Here is an 18,247-nt window from a genome sequence, read left to right as displayed (position 1 = left end):
GCCGTGACGTCACGGGAGGCTGGACACGCGCGCATTTTAAAATGGGCGCGTGTCCAGCCTCCCGGCTTGTGATTGGTTGACCGCGGCGCAACCAATCACAAGCCGGGACGTCACGGGAGGCTGGACACGCGCCCATTTTAAAATTTTAAAATGCGCGCGTGTCCAGCCTCCCGGCTTGTGATTGGTTGACCGCGGCGCACAAAATGAGTGAGGATGAACTAAACCAAACAAGGGGAAACTGCCAATGTTGTCAAAACATCAATTATTGCATAATAAGTTTGGTCGAATTTGCAGGATGTGTCTCACATTCCCATGTATCACCTCTCAGCTGATGTATTATACAAGCCTCCCGGCTTGTGATTGGTTGACCGCGGCGCAACCAATCACAAGCCGGGACGTCACGGGAGGCTGGACACGCGCCCATTTTAAAAAGCGCGCGTGTCCAGCCTCCCGTGACGTCACGGCTTGTGATTGGTTAATGGCGGCCATGTTGCCGGGACGCGGACCAATCACAGCAAGCCGTGACGTAATTTCGTCACGGCTTGCTGTGATTGGTCCGCGTCCCGGCAACATGGCGCCGTGATAAATCATAAGCCGGGACGTCACTGGAGGCTGGACACGCGCGCTTTTTAAAAAGCGCGCGTGTCCAGCCTCCCGTGACGTCACGGCTTGTGATTGGTTAATGGCGGCCATGTTGCCGGGACGCGGACCAATCACAGCAAGCCGTGAAGTAATTTCGTCACGGCTTGCTGTGATTGGTCCGCGTCCCGGCAACATGGCCGCCCTGACCAATCACAAGCCGGGACTTCACGTAACCAAGTAAAAGCGCGAATGTTAAACAAACAACGCTGCCGGTTCCCTCGCTGAGGTCCAGGCTGCGTCGGACAGGTGAGTATAGCGATATTTTTTATTTTTATTCTTTATTTTACACATTAATATGGTTCCCAGGGTCTGAAGGAGAGTTTCCTCTCCTTCAGACCCTGGGAACCATCAGGAATACCGTCCGATACTTGAGTCCCATTGACTTGTATTGGTATCGGGTATCGGTATCGGATTGGATCCGATACTTTGCCGGTATCGGCCGATACTTTCCGATACCGATACTTTCAAGTATCGGACGGTATCGCTCAACACTAGTTAGCACCATCATATTCCGCTCCACTTTACAGACATTATCATTACTGTCCCTATTGGGGTTCACAATCAAAATTTTCTATCAGTATGTTTTTTGAGTAAACCAACACAAACAACTTTTGTCTTTTGTGGGATTTAAACCCACGACCCCAGCGCTGTAATGCAACAGTGCTAACCACTAAGCCACCATGTTGCCCATTACAAGCTATGTAAATATTGCTCATCTCAAAAATCGTACATAAGCTATAATTTTCCAAAATTTATATAGCAGGGTTTTTTTTTAATTTCTAGAAAGCACTGAAGGAAATGTTTCCTATTGAGTCTGGAGAAATCAACAAAGAACACAGAACAATTCCTCACTTACCAGGTATATATGTCATATTGAAAAAGTGAGCAGCATATGTGACTTGTGCAAAATGTTGTCAATTTTCCTGAAATAGTGAATACCAGTGAATGAAAAGAATGGGAGTTATGCATTAAATCAATTGCCTCTAGTTTATTGCGTGATACCATTGGCAAACAAAAAAAAGCATGTGCGTGACAAATGTGCGTTCCTTATTACCAAATTTATATATCATAACAACATAACAAGAAAAACAAATGAAAAAAAAAAAGAGTGGGATTGCTATTTTTTCATCTCATGACATATTACACCAGTCACATGATCGCAAACGCTTCCTCTAATGCAGACAGATAAATTTATACAATTAAAACCAGGAAAATGTTGCAACACAGTTCATCGTTACTATTTATAACACCAATAGAGAATAATCTGCCCACAGATAATATTAACTCCTTAACCCCTGGAGGTATTTTCGTTTTTGTTTTTCACTCCCCTTCTTCCCAGAGCCATAACTTTTTTTACTGGAAAACGGAAAAAAATTCCAAGAGCGGTGAAATTGCAAAAAAAGTGCAATACCACAGTTGTTTTTTTTTTAACCATGTTCACTAAATGCTAAAACTGACCTCCCATTATGATTCTGGAGTGCCCCCAAGGGCTAGGGGTACTCGGTACCGGGTCCTTCGGTTCTCGGGGGGATGTCACGGTGGCTGACCCGGTCCGTGGCCCTCGGGACGTCCGTGTAAAAAGGAAAGGTCTTTAAAGGGAATGTTCGTGATGCCACCTCTGGTATTCGGTCAGGGTGACCGACGCTGCTTTGAGGGGTCTGCTGGGGTGATGTTATGGCAGCTAGATGGTATACCTTCCCACAGGTGAAGTGTATCCCCAGGGCTTCCTGGTGTGTAGATAATGAATGGTGCGAGGCGTAGTGAAGAACGAGTGCACAAGGTTGCAGTCTTTTTACCTTTTACTGAAGGCTTCAGCCTCCACAGTCCAGAGCACAGACCACGGGGCAGGCAGAGTCCGGCCGGTTTGGAGGCAAATCCAGAGTCCCCTTATCCAGGTAGAAATCAGTAGCCTTCCTCTAGCGCCTTGGTGTTGTAGTACCTTACTACTAAGCCTCTCATAAGGTCCTCACAGATGTCGTAGATGTTATGTCTCTCTCTCTGTCCCCCAGATGGATAGGACAAACCCGTATGACCGGTGGCTTGAGGCTTTTTACAGGGACTCTATCATGCCCCGGCCTCTCGTGGGTGCCACCTTGCCTCCTGGGTATAGGGGCGGATCAGTAACTTGCAATTAGCTGTCCTGACGGTCTCTGGAACAAGGCATAAAGGACTGTTGCTCCCTCGGTGTTCCGGCTACCGGGATCCTGCGCCTCAGAAGGAGGCAGCCTGTGTAGGGCAGAACTCCTCCTGGTATCCACTCCTTTGCTATGACTTCTTCACCCTCTCTACAATACAGTTCTCTTGTCGTGTCCTTTCTTAGAAACTGCCGCACTTAGGGCAGGCACAGCTCCTTGTCCCTCTGTCTCAGCCTCTGACAGGCTCCCACCCCTGTCAGGGACCAACTACCTGAGCAAAGCTCAGCCAGCAACTGCCTAACTTCCTCTCCAGGCAACCAGTTTTACCTAAGTGTGAAGAGTGCCCTAATAAATAGGAGCATAGGTCCCCCTGGTGGCCTGGAGTGCGAAATGTGTTGTATGTTTGTGTTACCTGGATTCGGTTGTCATTCTTTGCCTCCAAACGTAACATCACTCCCTCTAGAGGGAAATGACGTTACTGCAGAGACCAGGACCCTGGGGCACTGCAATTCTCCAGGTCATTACGAGTTCATAGACACCAAACACGTCTAGGTTCTTTTTTATTGAAGTGGTGAAAAAAAATTCCAAAGTTTGTTAAAAAAAACCAAATGTGCCATTTTCCGATATCCATAGCGTCATTTTTCGTTATCTTGGGTTGGGTGAAGCCTTATGCTTTGCGTGCCGAGCTTACGTTTTTAATTATACCATTTTGGTGTAGATACGATCTTTTCATCGCACGTTATTGCATATTAATGCAATGTTGTGGCGACCAAAAAAACATAATTTTGTCGTTTTGACGGAACGGAGCCAAAGGGGGGTGATTTGAACTTTTAAATTTCTTTTATTTTTTAATATTTTTAAAAACTTTTTTTTTTACATTTGGCATGCTTCAATAGTCTCCATGGGAGACTGGAAGCTGCCATAACCCGATCGGCTCTGCTACTTACAGGCAATGATCAGATCGCCTGTATGTAGCAGAATTTCTCACTTGCTATGAGCGCCGACCACCAGCAGTGACAACCATAGAGGTCTGCTGGAGACCTCTGTTCTCATGCCAACCCATCGGTTGTCGTGTGACACGGGCGCAGATAGGCAGGATTTCCGGCGTGCTGCTGTCAGAGTTTAACGGCGGCATTTAACAGCCGAGGGTGGAACGAGATTCCACCCGTGGCTGATAGAGGTACATGGCAAATAGTAAAAAACAGCACCAGGTGATTTCCATAAAAATTCAAATTTTGTCTTTTTATTTAATCCATAGCTTGTAAAAAGTTAAAAACATACGTGTCACTAAATGTCAAGGGGCAAACATCCCCCGCATGCCTGACACGTTTCGGACTTCATGTCCTTACTCATAGTCACATGTCAGCTATTCAAACCAACTGACATGTGCCGTAAAAGTTGTAGGCTCGGCAGCGGAGCCCACATCAAAGGGAGGGAGTCTGACATTGGCGTACTATTATGCCTGATGTCGGAGAGGGGATAAAATTGGCTTGTAATTTAAAGAGGGCATTATTTAATTGTCATCTCTCCTAAAACATCTCTTTCGGTAATAGTTTGTACTCCTTATACAATTTAAGATCATTGAGTTATTTTACACCTGTGTTTTCTGCTGTTCCTCTATTATCCCGCTTAGACCGGGATCACACATGCGAGAAATACGTCCGAGTCTCGCATGGTAATACCCGACTGTTGTGAATTCTGCTCTTGGGCTCCCTCCGGTGGTTATAAGTGGTAGCGCTGCTGTCTTTGGATCGCTGCAGTCATCAGGTGTGTGCACTTATTGCAATCCTGACTGGGCTATTTAGTCTTGCTTGACCCTTTAGTCAGTGCCAGTTGTCCATGGTTCCTGGAGGATTCACATCCCTTCCTGGTCTCTCCTGCTTTGCTGTTCATTTCAACAAAGATAAGTTCTGGCCTTGTTTTTGCAGTCCACATGCTGTGGGCCTTATTGTTCAGTTCTTTTCCAGGTTTGTCTTGTCCAGCTTGGTCTGTATAAGGATTTGTTCAGCCAAGCTGGTATATCTGGAGATGCAGATATACCCTCCATATCTTTAGTTAGATGTGGAGATTTTGTATTTTCTGTGGTGGATATTTTCTAGTGTTTTAATACTGACCGCATAGTACTCTGTCCTGTCCTTTCTATTTAGCTAGAGCGGCCTCCTTTGCTAAATCCTGATTTCAGTCTGCGTATGTTATTTCCCTCTCCTCTCACAGTCAATATTTGTGGGGGGCTGTCTATCCTTTGGGGATTTTCTCTGAGGCAAGATAGTTTCCCTTTTCTATCTCTAGGGGTATTTAGTCCTCTGGCTGTGTCGAGATGTCTAGGGAGTGTTAGGTACATTCCACGGCTACTTCTAGTTGCGGTGTTAAGTTCAGGGTCTGCAGTCAGTACAGGTACCACCTTCTCCAGAGTACGTCTTATGCTGCTCCTAGGCCACCAGATCATAACAGTACAACTGTCCAACAATGAGTTAATCGCATCTCAGAAGAAGGGAAGGAAAGTGCTGAGCCATTTTTTTTTCTGTAGTCTGTTGTGTCTTTTCTTCCCTCTTTACCTCTGGGTGGCTCAGGAGTTTGGCGCTGGCATGGATGTTCACGGATTGGCTTCTCGGGTGGATCAACTTGCTGCTAGAGTACAGGGTATTTCCGATTATATCGTTCAGACTCTGGTTTTAGAGCCTAGAATTCCAACTCCTGATTTGTTTTTTGGGGACAGGTCCAAATTTTTGAGCTTTAAAAATAACTGTAAACTGTTTTTTGCTCTGAAACCCCGTTCCTCTGGTGATCCCATCCAGCAAGTTAAAATTGTCATATCCTTGCTGCGTGGCGATCCTCAGGATTGGGCATTTTCCCTGGAATCTGGGAATCCGGCTTTGCTTAATGTAGACACCTTCTTTCAGGTGCTAGGGTTATTGTATGATGAACCTAATTCAGTGGATCATGCTGAGAAGACCTTGTTGGCCCTGTGTCAGGGTCAAGAAGCGGCAGAATCGTATTGCCAGAAATTTAGAAAATGGTCTGTGCTGACTAAATGGAATGAGGATGCCTTGGCGGCAATTTTCAGAAAGGGTCTTTCTGAATCCGTTAAAGATGTTATGGTGGAGTTCCCCACGCCTGCTGGTCTGAGTGATTCTATGTCTCTGGCCATTCAGATTGATCGGCGCTTGCGCGAGCGCAGAGTTGTGCACATTATGGCGTTGTCTTCCGAGCGGAGTCCTGAGCCTATGCAGTGTGATAGGACTGTGTCTAGAGCTGAACGACAAGGATTCAGACGTCAGAATAGGTTGTGTTTTTACTGCGGCGATTCTGCTTATGTTATTTCTGATTGCCCTAAGCGTACCAAGAGAATCGCTAGTTCCGTTACCATCAGTACTGTACAACCTAAATTTCTGTTATCTGTGACCCTGATCTGCTCATTATCGTCATTTTCTGTCATGGCATTTGTGGATTCAGGCGCCGCTTTAAACATAATGGACTTAGAATTTGCCAGACGTTGTGGTTTCCCCTTGCAGCCTTTGCAGAGTCCTATTCCTTTGAGGGGCATTGATGCTACACCGTTGGCTAAAAATAAACCTCAGTTTTGGACCCAGCTGACCATGTGCATGGCGCCAGCCCATCAGGAAGATTGTCGTTTTCTGGTGTTGCATAATTTGCATGATGCTATTGTACTGGGTTTCCCATGGTTACAGGTGCATAATCCGGTATTAGATTGGAAATCTATGTCTGTGACTAGTTGGGGTTGTCAGGGGGTTCATGGTGACGTTCCTTTGATGTCAATTTCCTCCTCCCCCTCTTCTGAAATTCCTGAGTTTTTGTCAGATTTCCAGGATGTATTCGATGAGCCCAAGTCCAGTTCCCTTCCACCGCATAGGGACTGTGATTGTGCTATTGACTTGATTCCAGGCTGTAAGTTCCCTAAGGGCCGACTTTTCAACCTGTCTGTGCCAGAACATACCGCCATGCAGAGTTATGTTATGGAGTCTTTGGAAAAGGGGCATATTCGGCCATCTTCTTCACCATTCGGAGCAGGTTTCTTTTTTGTTGCCAAGAAGGATGGCTCCTTGAGATCCTGTATTGATTATCGCCTCTTGAATAAGATCACGGTCAAATTCCAATACCCTTTGCCTTTGCTTTCTGATTTGTTTGCTAGGATTAAGGGGGCAAGTTGGTTTACTAAGATTGACCTTCGAGGGGCATATAATCTTGTTCGTATTAAGCAGGGTGATGAATGGAAAACTGCGTTTAATACGCCCGAAGGCCATTTTGAATACCTTGTGATGCCATTCGGGCTCTCTAATGCTCCATCTGTGTTTCAATCCTTCATGCATGATATATTTCGGAATTATCTTGATAAATTCATGATTGTATATTTGGATGATATTTTGATTTTTTTCAGATGATTGGGAGTCTCATGTGAAGCAAGTCAGGATGGTATTTCAGATCCTTCGTGATAATGCTTTGTTTGTGAAGGGGTCTAAGTGCCTCTTCGGAGTACAGAAGGTTTCTTTTTTGGGCTTCATTTTTTCTCCCTCATCCATAGAAATGGATCCGGTTAAGGTTCAGGCCATTCATGATTGGATCCAGCCCACATCCGTGAAGAGCCTTCAGAAATTTTTGGGCTTTGCTAATTTTTATCGCCGTTTCATTGCCAACTTCTCCAGTGTGGTTAAACCCCTGACCGATTTGACGAAGAAAGGCGCTGATGTGACGAATTGGTCCTCTGCGGCTGTTTCTGCCTTTCAGGAGCTTAAACGCCGATTTACTTCTGCCCCTGTGTTGCGTCAGCCGGATGTTTCTCTTCCATTTCAGGTTGAGGTTGACGCTTCTGAGATTGGGGCAGGGGCCGTTTTGTCTCAGAGGAATTCTGATGGTTCCTTGATGAAACCGTGTGCCTTCTTTTCTCGAAAGTTTTCGCCTGCGGAACGCAATGATGATGTCGGCAATCATGAGTTGTCGGCTATGAAGTGGGCATTTGAGGAGTGGCGACATTGGCTTGAGGGGGCCAAGCACCGTATTGTGGTCTTGACCGATCATAAGAATCTGATTTACCTCGAGTCTGCCAAGCGGCTGAATCCTAGACAGGCCCGATGGTCCCTGTTTTTCTCCCGTTTTGATTTTGTGGTCTCGTATCTTCCAGGTTCTAAGAATGTTAAGGCTGATGCCCTCTCTAGGAGCTTTTTGCCTGATTCTCCTGGGGTCCTTGAGCCGGTCGGCATTTTTAAGGAAGGGGTGATTCTTTCTGCCATCTCCCCTGATTTACGACGGGTTCTTCAGGAATTTCAGGCTGATAAACCTGACCGCTGTCCAGTGGGGAAACTGTTTGTTCCTGACAGATGGACTAGTAAAGTGATTTCTGAGGTTCATTGTTCTGTGTTGGCTGGCCATCCTGGGATTTTTGGTACCAGAGATTTGGTTGGTAGGTCCTTTTGGTGGCCTTCTTTGTCACGGGATGTGCGTTCTTTTGTGCAGTCCTGTGGGACTTGTGCACGGGCCAAGCCTTGCTGTTCCCGCGCTAGTGGGTTGCTTTTGCCTTTGCCGGTCCCTGAGAGGCCTTGGACGCATATTTCTATGGATTTTATTTCAGATCTTCCGGTTTCCCAGAGGATGTCGGTTATCTGGGTGGTTTGTGACCGGTTTTCTAAGATGGTTCATTTGGTACCTTTGCCTAAATTGCCTTCCTCTTCTGATTTGGTTCCATTGTTTTTTCAACATGTGGTTCATTTGCATGGCATTCCGGAAAATATTGTGTTCGATAGAGGTTCCCAGTTTGTTTCTAGGTTTTGGCGGGCCTTTTGTGCTAGGCTGGGCATTGATTTGTCTTTTTCTTCCGCATTTCATCCTCAGACAAATGGCCAAACCGAGCGAACTAATCAGACTTTGGAAACTTATTTGAGATGCTTTGTGTCTGCTGATCAGGATGATTGGGTGGCTTTCTTGCCAATGGCCGAGTTTGCCCTTAATAATCGGGCTAGTTCTGCTACTTTGGTTTCGCCCTTCTTTTGTAATTCTGGTTTTCATCCTCATTTTTCTTCAGGGCAGGTTGAGCCTTCTGATTGTCCTGGGGTGGACTCTGTGGTTGACAGGTTGCAACAAATTTGGGCTCATGTTGTGGACAATTTGGTGTTGTCTCAGGAGGAGGCTCAGCGTTTTGCTAACCGTCGTCGGTGTGTTGGTTCCCGGCTTCGGGTTGGGGATTTGGTCTGGTTGTCTTCCCGTCATGTTCCTATGAAGGTTTCTTCCCCTAAGTTCAAGCCTTGGTTTATTGGTCCTTATAGGATTTCTGAGATTATCAATCCAGTGTCTTTTCGTTTGGCCCTTCCAGCCTCTTTTTCCATCCATAATGTTTTTCATAGATCTTTGTTGCGGAAATATGTGGTGCCCGTTGTTCCCTCCATTGATCCTCCTGCCCCGGTGTTGATTGATGGGGAGTTGGAGTATGTGGTTGAGAAGATTTTGGATTCTCGTTTTTCGAGGCGGAAGCTTCAGTATCTTGTCAAATGGAAGGGTTATGGCCAGGAGGATAATTCTTGGGTTGTTGCCTCCGATGTTCATGCTGACGATTTGGTTCGTGCCTTTCATTTGGCTCGTCCTGATCGGCCTGGGGGCTCTGGTGAGGGTTTGGTGACCCCTCCTCAAGGGGGGGTACTGTTGTGAATTCTGCTCTTGGGCTCCCTCCGGTGGTTATAAGTGGTAGCGCTGCTGTCTTTGGATCGCTGCAGTCATCAGGTGTGTGCACTTATTGCAATCCTGACTGGGCTATTTAGTCTTGCTTGACCCTTTAGTCAGTGCCAGTTGTCCATGGTTCCTGGAGGATTCACATCCCTTCCTGGTCTCTCCTGCTTTGCTGTTCATTTCAACAAAGATAAGTTCTGGCCTTGTTTTTGCAGTCCACATGCTGTGGGCCTTATTGTTCAGTTCTTTTCCAGGTTTGCCTTGTCCAGCTTGGTCTGTATAAGGATTTGTTCAGCCAAGCTGGTATCTCTGGAGATGCAGATATACCCTCCATATCTTTAGTTAGATGTGGAGATTTTGTATTTTCTGTGGTGGATATTTTCTAGTGTTTTAAATACTGACCGCATAGTACTCTGTCCTGTCCTTTCTATTTAGCTAGAGCGGCCTCCTTTGCTAAATCCTGATTTCAGTCTGCGTATGTTATTTCCCTCTCCTCTCATAGTCAATATTTGTGGGGGGCTGTCTATCCTTTGGGAATTTTCTCTGAGGCAAGATAGTTTTCCCTTTTCTATCTCTAGGGGTATTTAGTCCTCCGGCTGTGTCGAGATGTCTAGGGAGTGTTAGGTACATTCCACGGCTACTTCTAGTTGCGGTGTTAAGTTCAGGGTCTGCGGTCAGTACAGGTACCACCTTCTCCAGAGTACGTCTTATGCTGCTCCTAGGCCACCAGATCATAACACCCGGCATTGCCACCATCACTCTGGAGTGGAGAGTGCTGCCGCATAGCAATACATGCGGCCGTACGCTCCGCTCCTGAGTGACGGCGGCAATGCCGGGTATTACCATGCGAGACTCGGACGTATTTCTCGCATGTGTGATCCCGACCTTAGAAGTCTGTGAATAAATTGAATACTGGGTGTTACAATCCTCTTTTTAAAAGGGGTGCCTCCCTAACTTGTCTGAAACTATTAGGCCAAGTGCATATTTTGAGTATTTGGTGAGTTTTTTACCTCAGTATTTATAAGTTAAAACCAGGAGAGGATGATAAGTAAAGAAGTGGCGACGTGTTTCTCTTATACTTTTCCTCTGATTATTCCACTCCTGGTTTGGGCTTACAAATACTAAGGTAAAATACTGACAAAATATTGATTATGTGACTGTGGACTTAGATGGACAATGTCGGAGAGTGTAGGGAAACACGCCCAAGTGATAACACCCGTCTGTCAATTTATTCATACATTATAAGTGGTGTAACAAAGAAATGGAACAGCACAAAGTTTAACAATATGATTTTTCAGTATTGCTATAATATTTTGACTAAAATTACAGAACTAACTAGCAAGGTGGCAAACTTGACATTTTTTCCTGGATCACTTATCAAAAAATCATGGACAGACATTTTTTAAAGGCACTTTGGAAAATCATAATAAATCAGTATGAGTATAAGGGATGTAAGTCTACAGTCTATAATTGTGATATGAAGACATTGGCTGGGATTTACTGTAAAGTGTAAAATGATAATGATGATGATGATAAATACAGTGAAAATAATCTGCATAACATTTTTCAGCTTCAAAAAAATAATTGATGCCTTAAATTTCTTTTACTGACAGTGCAAAAAGTGCCATATTTTATGTACTGTCCTGGAATTTCTTGATAGTCAAAAACCTTGTTGGCTAGTCACGTTTTTTGAGGATTTAGTATTTATACTTACTGTGGGATACATTGTTGAAAATGTTATTGATCATTAGTATCGGAAACAGGTGCTAAACGTTAAATCTTGTGTCAAGTGAATGGGGCTGACTGATATTCTCTTCACAGCCAAGCATTCAGGAACACCTCAAAGAAACCTCATGTTGTACATGTAACAAGGTGGCATGGGGTGGTAGTCATAGGCGAGTTCACTAGGTGAAAGTCAGTGAGCACCCCGGCCCCTTGCACATGAATAGACAGTTATAGTACCAGCACCCAGTCACAATGGGTAACCTCAGATATACAGCATTTCTCCATGCTGGAACGGATACACCACACAGCACACTCTTTAGGGCCCAAGAGTGGCAACTTGCTTAAAGGGACTCTGTCACCTGAATTTGGAGGGAGCAATTTTCAGTCATATGGGCGGGGTTTTCGGGTGTTTGATTCACCCTTTCCTTACCCGCTGGCTGCATGCTGGCCGCAATATTGGATTGAAGTTCATTCTCTGTCCTCCGTAGTACATGCCTGCACAAGGCAATCTTGCCTTACGCAGGCGTGTACTATGGAAGACAGAGAATGAACTTCAATCCAATATTGCAGCCAGCATGCAGCCAGCAGGTAAGGAAAGGGTGAATCAAACACCCGAAAACCCCGCCCATATGACTGAAAATTGTTCCCTCCAAATTCAGGTGACAGAGTCCCTTTAATAGAGGTGAGGTAGAGAACAAAGGTAACAATCCCTGAGTTGTCCCCATTCACAGCAACAGCTGCAGCAGGCAATGGCTCGCAGTCGGCTTCCAGGAGTAAGGCTGCCGTCACACTAGCAGTATTTGGTCAGTATTTTACATCAGTATTTGTAAGCCAAAACCAGGAGTGGGTGATAAATGCAGAAGTTGTGCATATGTTTCTGTTATACGTTTCCTCTATTTGTTTCACTCCTGGTTTTGGCTTACAAATACTGATGTAAAATACTGACCAAATACTGCTAGTGTGACGGCAGCCTAAAAAGTCTCTTGTTGGGAACACACACAGTCCTTGTGTCCCCTGCCCGACAGCCCTCTGGCAGCTTTGTTCCTTCCAGGGGGTACGGTATGCTCCCAGCAGGGGAGCACGTCCTGCCACGGGCAAGCCTGCCCGGGCACTGAACTGCAGGCAAGGACTTTCTGCTGACCCAACCCCCTTAATTAACCTCTTACTTCCCTTATGCTGCAGACATTACAATACATAATGGTAGCACATTGAGACAATACAAACAAAGCACAAAAATAACAGTAATACATGAATGTATAACCCACTGTTAAAGTACCGCATGGGTGACCACATACATGGAAGGAGAGAGGGAGCAACCGAGGGTCCCCACCACCTCCTTACACCCATGCAGTCTTATCTGTGGACAGCATAGTATGGGGAAGGAAAAGATTCAGTATCACCTATATTGCATTCATTGAAATCCCTGATGTTTCTATACATATGAGTCCAGTGGAGGACAGTCCTACGGAGTGACTGACAACCATCTTTGCATGCAGAACAGACATGGAAGACTGTCAATCACTGACTAGGACCACCCACTGGACTGATATGCATACAAACACCAGGGATGTCAATGAATAAAATGCAAGTATTACTGAAAACTTTCCCACACACTGATATATATATATATATAATTGTCTAAGGGTTTTTCTTTCTGTCTTTCTGTCTGTCTGTCTGTCTGTCTGTCTGTCCTGGAAATCCCGTGTCTCTGATTGGTCGAGGCCGCCAGGCCTTGACCAATCAGCGACGGGCACAGTATCGACGTAGATGTCATAATGGTTGCCAAGGCGACGATGATGTCATAAAGGTATACTACGGGGACATGCATATTCTAGAATACCCGATGTGTTAGAATCGGGCCACAATCTAGTATATATATATATATATATATCAATGTGATCAGCTTTTCCTGCTCTAGAACATCCTCCCTGCAGATTAGATACCATTTTCAACATGACAGATTGTCTTTCAAAGGGTATGCAGTATTATATCAGAGCTCCCACTAACCATTAAAGAGATGCCATCACTTTTTAGGATGGGAAAATGCTATTAATTTGTGTAACACTTTCACACATTCTGGTTCCTCCATTTACCTTAACCCTGTATTATAACTCTAGACACATTTACATAGTAAGTGCAAAAACGAGAACTGAAACATTTATCTAATCCATCTGTCATATTTTTAGTTCTATAACTCTGGTTGACAGATGAAAAGGAGTTTCCAGAGTGTTAAAGTAAGCACGTAACAGACAAAAATATAAGAAATTGTAAGGGTATATGCACATGATCAGTAATCACTGCTGGTTTGACCTGCCTATTTGTGCAGCGTCCAACCCGCACCAACCAAACATTACAGCATAGTGGATGGGATTCCAAGGAATCCCATGGCCACTATGCGTGCACAGACGCCCGTGGCTCACCAACAGAGACGAACATGCGACGCGTCTTTCCAGACCGCAGCATGTCAATTTCTCTTGACTTCTGGATCATGGGCACATACCCTTGCTTTTCTTGTGCCCAGTAAATCTCTAAGGCCCCATTCACACGGTCAGCATTTTACCTCAGTATTTGTACGCCAAAACCAGAAGTGGAACAGACAGAGGAAAAGTATAATAGAAACACATCACCACTTCTGCATATTTTGCAAACTCCTAGTTTGGGTTTATAAATACTGAGGTAAAAAACTCACCAAATGCTCAAGGTGTGCACGTGGCCTAGTTCTTAGTGTGACTAACTCATGTTGGGGAGTAAAAACTGGACCATTACATCTAACATTTTTTTTAAATGTTTATTGTCAGCACCAAAATGGTTTGATGGCCTGAGGTCCACAGAGAACCGACAGATTACGCTGGCTGATTATTGCTCATCTCTACTCAATCTACCACCTAAAATATCTCGTTGCCCTCATGTTCTCACCTTTTTCAAGGTCAGACCTGATGATGTGAATCCCACAGCAAGCACCAAGTAAGTATCATTTAAATACTAAAGAACCACAAGAATTCACATTATTCATTGTTTTGTGACAGCATTTGCCAAAAAATGGTCTCTTTCTTGTTTGATAATTTCCAAAACCAATATTTATTTGCTGTTTACAGCAATAATTTGCCTTTTCTATAAAAAGTTGTTATTTTATTTACTATATGAATTAAATCATAATAAAGCAATGTTCACACACCACATTTTTGCCGTTTTTTTCTGCTAAAAGAAATCTGTATTTTACAGATCCAGCAATAGCTGTGAGATGTCAGAAATCTTATGCCCATTTTTATTTTACTGGCTGAATTTCAGAACTGCAGCATTTATAATTCTGCAGCATGACAAATCTTTCAGCGTTTTTTGCTGCATTTTTGGTGACTAAAACTAACTTATGTACTGTAGACAAATCACACTTGTAATCCGCACCAGAAAAAAAACTCTGGGCTTGAACATAGCCTAATGTTTAGTGTAAAGAGAGACAGCTATATATTTCATATATGTATCAATTTTATGTATATTTTCAGTATATGTTTATATTTGCTTTATTGTCAGTGGTCGAAAGCCTGAAACCTTTTTGTTGAAGACAGATGACACCAAGAAAAATGTGTCTGGTAGGAAATAAGATATTTCTTAAACGTCATAAAATGAGACACACAACATATCTTTTTTCACTGCATGCTTTTAAACCATATTTTATACATAAACTGTCTTTTTTGTCTGGTGTTGCATAAATCCTGTGGGTTGTGCTAAAGATTTGGTTGGTGTTTTCCTCTACCAGTACAACTGTACACCTCCAGCGTTCCTGGCCTTTTCATCTCCTGACACATTTTGAAAGTTACTACATTCCCATGATGAGCTTTTGGTGAGTTTTTGATGTTGCAGATTTTCTGCACCATTTCTCACCTATTAAGTTAACCCCTTAACGTCCAATTCCAGATATATCGACATTGGACACCTCCTCTTGTTTGGTGCGGGCTTCAGCGATGAGCCCACACCTTTTCAGGCACATGACAGCTGATCTGATCAGCTGTCATGTGCTCCTAACAGCCAGAATCCACCGGCGGCTGCTAACATGTTTAATGCCGCTGTCAATCTCTGAGAGCAGCATTTAACATATACGCACAGGAAGCACGTCATTAATCCCAACCATCAGCGCCCATGTCACATGACCGCTGGTCGTCGATGGGTTGGCATGACAACCCAGGGTCTCCAGGAGACCCCTATGGTTGTCATTGCCGGATCGCTATGAGCTCCACCCAGCGATCAGCGCTCATTGCAAGTGAGCATTTCTGCTACACACGGCACAAGCAATCGAATGGTCGCAGCTTCTAATCTCCCATGGAGACTATTGAAGCAAGTAAAAAAATGTTTTTAAAAATATAAAAGTTCAAATCACCCCCCATTCGTCCTATTTAAAATAAAACAATTAAAAAAAAAAACCAAATACACATATTTGCTATCACCGCGTTCAGAATCGCTTGATCTATCAATATATAAAAATAATTAATCTGATTGGTAAAAGGCATAATGAGAACAAAAATCAAAACGCCAGAATTACGTTTTTTTGCTCACTCCAACATTGCAATAAAATAGAATAACAGGTGATCAAAAGATCATATCAAAACCAAAATGAAATCAATAAAATGGTGCTGTGAAAAAGCACAACCCATCCCACAAAAAAACAAGCCCTCACATGGCCATATTGACAGAAAAATGTAAAAGTTATGGCTCTGGGAAGAAGAAGAGCACAAAATGGAAACGCAAAAATGGAAATACCCCTGGTCTTTAAGGGGTTAAAAGGAGTATTTATTTTTTTTAAAGTTCGTAGGATAAAAAAACCCCACCAGAAACTCATTGTGGGAACGTAGCCTTACACAGATGATACATTTGCTTAGGGAATCATACAATGATGAAAGCTTTGCAGGCAATAACTGTATAGGAACTCCTTTGCAAGCGAGGTTTCCACATTTTGAAGTTGCATCGTCAACAGTACCGCCCAATTTCCTGTCTGAGTTTTCAGCTTTCATACATTAACTTTTGTCAGAAGACAAGAAGTTCAGCAACACTGAACATAGGAGTTACAATATTTATTTTAAAAAATTACATAAATGCATATAAAAAGATATTTAAAAATTACCTTCCATATGACATTTCACAGAAAATCTAAAAAAGTGTATATTTGTTTTTTATAATTAATAAAACAATTTGAATTATTGCCATAGACATAACTGGACCTATTATTTTGCAAACATATCGAGCCATTGCAGACTATGAAAAGAATTCCAAGAGTGAGCTGTCTGTGAATGCTGGTGATGTTGTCGATGTGGTGGAGAAAAAGGAGAATGGTAATTTTATAATGGAATATATTAATAATTGGGGAGGTATGGTTCTCCCTATAATAGCCAATACAATGTTGCACAAGAACAAGATAAAAAGTGACAAATCCCGCATAATAAAGACACCTAATCATATTATTAGATTATGTCAATGCCAAATTCCAATGAGCTTGGGGAGAAATTGAGTAACATGATCTCTGTTCCCATAACACACAGATCCACATGAGTTCCTGACCTTGTGCAAAATACAATATATCTCTCTAAATGTATTATGTATATGTATATATTACTCATTAAGAGTTTAGTAATTTTGTGACAGAATAAGGATATTTATGTTGTAAAGGACAGTATATAACCAATATAGTTTATAAATGGTGTCATAGGCTTATGTAAATCCAGCAGAATAGAATACAATACTGTATGTACCATCATGATATTACCAAATTGATAATATTTTTGGTTAATATTTCCTCAATAACAGGTTGGTGGTTCTGTCAAATGAATAACAAGCGAGGATGGGTTCCAGCTGCTTATCTTGAACCACTCGATAGCCCTGATGAGTCTGAAGAACAAGATCCGAACTATGAAGGTGATACAGCATTTTATGAACAATGGTATAAAATAGAAAAAAACTAAGTGCATTGTAAGTCTTTCATCCCTTTGGCCTTTTTTCCTCCCCTTCTTCCAAGAACCAACTTTTTTATATTTCCGTCAAGATAGCCGTATAAGGGCTTGTTTTTTGAGGGATGAGTTGTACTTTTGAATGACACCATTGATTTTACCATGTAGTATACTTGAACTTGCACTTGAAATTTGCAATACACAAAAGAGCACCAGTTTAGGCCGGTTTTACACGTCAGTGGCTCCAGTACATGTGGTGTCAGTTTTCTCACGTACCGGAGACACTGACACACGTAGACACATTAAAATCAATGTGTCTCTGCAGATTTCATTGATTTTTTGCGGACCGTGTGTCCGTGTGCAAAACACGGAGACATGTCAGTGTTAGTAGGAGCGCACGGATCACATGGACCCATTAAAGTCAATGGGTCCGTGTAAAACACGTACCGCACACGGATGCTGTCCGTGTGCAGTCCGTGTGCCATGCAGGAGACAGCGCTACAGTAAGCGCTGTCCCCCCAGCGTGGTGCTGAAGCCGCCATTCATTTCTTCTCTCCAGCAGCATTCGCTGGAGAGAAGGAATGAAAAATCATTGTTTTTTTAATTTTTTTTGTGTTTAAAATAAAGATCCTTGTCACCACCCCCCTCCCACCCCCTGTGCGCCCGCCCGCTGGAAATAAAATACTCACCCGGCTCCCTCGATGCTTCCTCTCAGCGCCGCAGCTTCTCCCTGTATGAGCGGTCACGTGGTGCCGCTTATTACAGTGATGAATATGCGGCTCCACCTCCCATAAAAAAATAAAAAAACAATGATTTTTCATTCCTTCTCTCCAGCGAACGCTGCTGGGAAGAAGGAATGAATTCCGGCTTCAGCACCAGATGCAGGGGACAGCGCTTATCTCTAGTGCTGTCTCCTGCACGGTCCGTGTGGTACCCAGTCGGCACACGGGCGGCACACGGTTGCCGCACGTGTGCCACACTGATGTGCCACGTGAGATCACGGACACACGGACACGGATAACTCCGGTACCGATTTTTCCGGTACCGGAATTATCTGGACGTGTGAGACTGGCCTTATAGAGAGGAGAAAGAGCATGTTTGTCCCAGATGCATACCTCCCTCCTTAACAGCTGCATCACA

At 43.7% G+C, this 18,247-nt stretch overlaps 1 protein-coding gene across 1 annotated transcript in view; it reads left to right on the top strand.

The window, feature by feature from the left end:
* Window positions 1-18,247, top strand: part of NCF1 (neutrophil cytosolic factor 1) — a 36,557-nt gene that overhangs the window by 7,387 nt on the left and 10,923 nt on the right. Inside the window, exons 3-7 of the mRNA XM_077296456.1 lie at window positions 1,426-1,501; window positions 13,973-14,138; window positions 14,703-14,761; window positions 16,373-16,495; window positions 16,968-17,075. Of these exons, the coding sequence (XP_077152571.1) occupies window positions 1,426-1,501; window positions 13,973-14,138; window positions 14,703-14,761; window positions 16,373-16,495; window positions 16,968-17,075 (532 nt within the window). The remainder of the gene's footprint in view (window positions 1-1,425; window positions 1,502-13,972; window positions 14,139-14,702; window positions 14,762-16,372; window positions 16,496-16,967; window positions 17,076-18,247) is intronic.

The sequence above is a fragment of the Ranitomeya variabilis genome, chromosome 3, assembly GCF_051348905.1.
Source record: "Ranitomeya variabilis isolate aRanVar5 chromosome 3, aRanVar5.hap1, whole genome shotgun sequence".
Lineage (NCBI taxonomy): Eukaryota > Metazoa > Chordata > Amphibia > Anura > Dendrobatidae > Ranitomeya > Ranitomeya variabilis.
The sequence above is the reverse complement of the archived record's forward strand: the minus strand, read 5'-3'. Positions and strand labels throughout refer to the sequence as shown.